Genomic DNA, 4,955 nt, shown 5'->3' with positions numbered 1-4,955 from the left:
CGTGTTGGAACAAATCAATTATGCCTTCCTACTGAAGTAATGCGTAAAACTTGTCTGAACTCGTTACTGCGGTCTTTGTGGGTGAGAATTGCACTACATGTCATATTTCTTTGGTCGTTTAATAATCAGCTTTTGGGTAGTACTTTTAGTGTTATTCGAAGCAGTTGCCATAGATTATATGCTCAGGGGAGGGATGATTCCAAAGTTAAATCTTGTGTTCTTAGAAATCTCATGGGTATAAGATCGCTCTCTTTGACATTGTTCACAAATATGGGTAAGACCTGTGCTTGTAGACATTAGACACTATTTATTCTTCTAACAACTTTATTTCTTCCAGGCCGAAAATACTTCAAATGGAATAAAAGACGCCTCAACCAATATGACCAAGGACGTCACTATCGAATCCATGATGACGTCAGAGGAAGGATTTCGTTTTGTACGCGACATTCTAGGTGTGACGTCACCTGAAGACAAGATGATCTCTGACCCAAAAGGGCTCCTAAATGATATTGTATGTTCCTGGCAACAAATCATCCCATATCAAACAATTCGCAGCATAGCCACGCCCAGCAAAGACAGGCATCGACCGAAACTTTCGGAGATCAAAAACGATATATTGGCAAAATATGGTGGTCGCTGCTACCATAATAATGTCGGATGCTTCATGGTAATAAAAACTCTTGGTTACCACGCAACCCTGGTACCAGGTGATGTCCTTGGTCTGAAAAGCGGCCATGTGGTAATCATAATCTACAACCTATCTGGAGAAGGTAGCAAGCACATGGCGGATGTGGGCACAGGCGGCTGGCCGACATTCCAGCTGATCCCGCTGGATTTTGAGAAGGAATCCCCCGAATACCACGAGTCCTTCTCGCGCTACAAGTTTGTACGACGAGGTGACCTCATCTTACGACTTCACAACGCTGAAAACGACTCAGCGGGAGCGGATTTCTTCAAGAAAACCTTGAGGGACGGCTGGTACACTTATTCCGAAATCCGCCATGAAATGCCAGTAGACGTTTCCCACTTCGATGACGTAATGTCGATGTTGTATACCACGATTTCGGAGGACAGCACACTTCTCAGACGTATTTGGTGCATAGCTTTTCCTAACCGGCGACTCCTTTCAATCAGAAACACAACCCTCTTAATAGAGAACGAAGAAGGCAAGGTGCAGAAAACCTATTTCCGGTCACGTGAAGAGATGATTGCCACTTTCTCTCGCTTCTTTCCTCAGTTTAGTGAAGAAGTGTTGAAGGCTGCTATGGATGATGGAAATATCAAACTTGACTTCAACAGAAAGTAGCCTCCGATTTTTTCGATAATTGTAAAATAAAGCATTATTACGAGTGGATTTGGAGCAGTCGCTGCTGGCATGGAGTGATGCTTGTATACATATCTACACTGATGCCAGCGCTAGTCATTACCGCCTTAACCTGTTGAGGACGAGTCCCAGGTGTACCCAGGCACGTTTTCATTGAAAAATGAGTGTTGTGGCAACTCAGCTCGTCCCATCCACCCCCTAAAAAAGATAATCTTCAAAAGAATGAGGAAAATATTCCCTACAGAATGATAAACAATATGACATAAATCAGATGAATAATATGGTTCATCGAAGGGCGTCGCTCCGTGGCGACCGACATTCGATATCTGGGCTGTCTATTTTTGTCAAGTTTCTGAATTATTTTTCGTTATTACCTGGAGATACTGTAATACCAAAATGGCAGAAATACAGGTAAAGAGCAATCTGGCCATTTTTCTTGTGATTTTGGTTTTCACTGTGGAATTCGGGACTGGATTTGAAACTGAAACTTGGATGCACCCTATCGGGTTAACATACGCACGGGGCGACCTGCTCGACCTCGGGAAACGCCTGCAGACGCTAATGTGCCTGAGGGATGTGAAAGGTTTCCCCGCGAAATCAAACCATGCAAGAGGGGTAAGCGAGGCGGAGTCCGTGTCCGGGTGAGAAAGGGAGGCTTCAGACCCCCTCTCCCTACTGTCGTACTTGGTTATGTTCGTTCTTTAACCAATAAAATGGATGATCTTCGAACTTTATGTACTTATATGAATGAATATAGAAAGTCGTGTTTACTGGCCTTCACTAAAATGTGGCTCAGTGAAAACGTCCCCGATAGTGTGGTTGAAGTGCCAGATTTCTCTCTGGTCAGGGCTGACAGAATGACAGAATAGGGGAAAAGGAAAGGAGGAGGTTTATTTTTGTTCATCAATCAGAAATTGTGCATTAATTGCACAGTATAAAAGAGTCAAATATGTTCCCTGGACATAGAACTACTTGCGGTCGGCCTGCGGCCATTTAACCTTCCCAGAGAGTCCCCACAAATCTTTGTCATTCTTGTCTACATTCACCCTCGTGCAGACGTCAACACAGCATGCGAAGTTGTTTTACAGAACGGCAACGAATGTCAAGCCTATTCACCAACGGAACCCACCTTTGTTACTGGTGATTTTAATCAATGCAGTTTGGATAACCATGTGGACCTACTACACATATGGACCATGAACAGAGGTCTTTCTTTGATCCAATGTTCACCACCGCCACCTGATTATGTGCATCTTAATGAGTACATTCAGACGTTTGGACAATGACGATTGTGTAATCATGCATCATCACTGACAAAAGAACCCAGTTTCCCAGTTTCGGTCCTATTTGGCTGAGGTGCCTTTTCAGACTCGACTGCCTTTGAATAAACACCAGTGATGAGGAGCACCAAACCTGAAACAAGGACTAATTTTGCGTCACAAAATTGGTAATTACTGAAGCGGCCACTTGCGGCCATGCATGTAACATCCCTGAATGGCAAGACAAGCATGTCGTCTACTGTCACTGCCCATGTTTACTCTGAAACAATGTGCGACAAATGGGGAAAATAGATTACAAATCACAGTCAATCTGCTTAATTATTTGCTTTTTCTTGTAAAGTACTTGCATTTCGCAAATGAAATTGCTTTAGCGATGATTTCGCAATATACACTACAACAGCACATGCCTTTTTCTTGATTTAAGAGAGTTATTATCTTCTGCGCACGTAGTTTTTAGATATCTCAAAGCGCCGTCTTGTTTTTATCCAGGCTGGCTGTCGGTGGACAACACTGGATCAAAGCAGGAAAGCATTTTCAAAATGTTTTTGTGACGCTTTTGACAGAAACAGGTGCACGAATTAATTAATGAGTGATGAATGTCCATGTGTAGTAGGTCCATGGGATAACACTCTTCCGAATTTCGACCAATACATCGACATTCCGACGAGAGCAGGGTCGACCCTCGATCTCTGCTACGGTAACATTGCAGACGCTTACACCAGCAAAGCATGTCATCAATTGGGAGGATCTGATCATGTGAATATTCAACTCATTCCAGTTTATAAACAGACATTGAAGCGAGCGTCGGTGGTCACCTGGCAACGGTACATTTGGTCAGATGAGTCAACAGAGCGCCTGTGAGCTTGCCTTGACTGCACAGATTGGAATGTCCTTTTGAATGCATCCGGCACACTCCATGAGGCTACTGAAGTTGTCACGGACTACGTGAACTTTTGGGTTGATGTTAATTTTAATGTCCCACGTAGAATGTCAAGAGTCTACCCAAACAACAAGCCGTGGGTATCGAAAGAATTGAGAGACCTACTGCACAAGAAGAGCAATGAACTCAATTGTAATTTAGAAGAGTTAGCAAATGTACAAATTGAAGAGAAAGTTCAGGTATGTAAAAAAGATTTTAAAAGGAAGATTGAGAAAGATTTTGCTGGTTAGCAAAATTTGCAAATTGTTACAGATTATAAACAAATACTCGAGTACCGCATGCCCTCATAATATCTCAGTCATTTGTCGAAGAATTGAAGGAATGTACGCAGATTTGACCATAATGATTTTGTCAACGCTGATTATGAAATTGTTCAGGAAATGGAAGCAGTTATAGGCACCGAGGAAAATAGAGTTGCAGTTTTTGAACACGATATCAGGTTGGTTTTTGGAAAGGTTAAAACTGAAAAGGCTAACGGTCTTGATTGTCTCAGGAGAAACGTTTTGCGGGTATGTAAAGACAGCTGGCAGGCGTGTATACACATTTATTTCAGAAGTGTCTTGACACTGGTATACTGCCAAATTTATGGAAAAGTTCATTTGTTGTCCTGTTGCCAAAAGCGAAAAACTCACATGAATTAAACGATTTTTAGACCAATTGCAATCACAAGTTTTGTCATGAAATATTTTGAGAAGATACTGCTGAAGTTTTTGATGAAAGATACAGAAACTCATTCAGACTCAATGCAGTTTGCTTACAGGGGTAACAGGTCAGTGGAAGATGCCGTTTTGCTGTACTTGCATAATGCCCTGCAGCACTTGGACTCACCTAGGACATAATACATGTACGATTAACTTTCTTTGGTTTTTCTAGCGCTTTTGGAATAGTGCCGTATATGTTAACACGGAAATTGGCTGACTTGGGTGTCAATCCTCACATCACGTTGTTAATTCATAACTTTTTGTCGAATAGATCACAGAGAGTCAAGGTTGGTCATCATATCTCCGATGCTCGCACTGTCAGTGTTGTCGTGCACAGGGATGTGTTCGCTCACCTGTTTTATTTTCTTTGTATACTAGCGAATTCACCGCTCAAGGTGACAAATGCCTGGCTATCAAATATGCTGATGATACAGTCATCTCAGGGTATTTGAATTCAAACAATGTGAACAGCTACTCAGAAATCGATCGATTTGCTCAGTGGTGTGACTCACATTATCTTCATTTGAATGTTAACAAAACATCAGAAATGATAGTAGATTTCAGAAAGAACTGTGAACATGTAACTCTTCGTATCCATAATAGCCCTGTTGAACAGGTCTCCGAGTACAAGTACCTAGGCACAAAACTCTCTAATGATTTGGACTGGACTGCAAATACACTAATGATTTAAAAAAAAAACCGGCAACTCA

At 42.0% G+C, this 4,955-nt stretch overlaps 1 protein-coding gene across 1 annotated transcript; it reads left to right on the top strand.

The window, feature by feature from the left end:
* Positions 1-379: 379 nt before the first annotated feature.
* LOC139740839 (uncharacterized) lies at positions 380-1,306 on the top strand. The gene has a single exon (XM_071651414.1). It carries the CDS (start codon positions 380-382, stop codon positions 1,304-1,306), a length of 927 nt encoding a protein of 308 aa, XP_071507515.1.
* Positions 1,307-4,955: the final 3,649 nt, after the last annotated feature.

This window comes from Diadema antillarum, unplaced genomic scaffold (genome assembly GCF_040938485.1).
Source record: "Diadema antillarum isolate AM-2024a unplaced genomic scaffold, OU_Dant_1.0 seq00000887_RagTag, whole genome shotgun sequence".
Lineage (NCBI taxonomy): Eukaryota > Metazoa > Echinodermata > Echinoidea > Diadematoida > Diadematidae > Diadema > Diadema antillarum.
Note: the sequence above shows the minus strand (reverse complement) of the source record. Positions and strands in the feature narration are given on the sequence as shown.

Bases quoted from the DNA above. Each gene is read 5' to 3' on its own strand.
- LOC139740839 (XM_071651414.1), top strand. From the start codon at position 380: ATGACCAAGGACGTCACTATCGAATCCATGATGACGTCAGAGGAAGGA.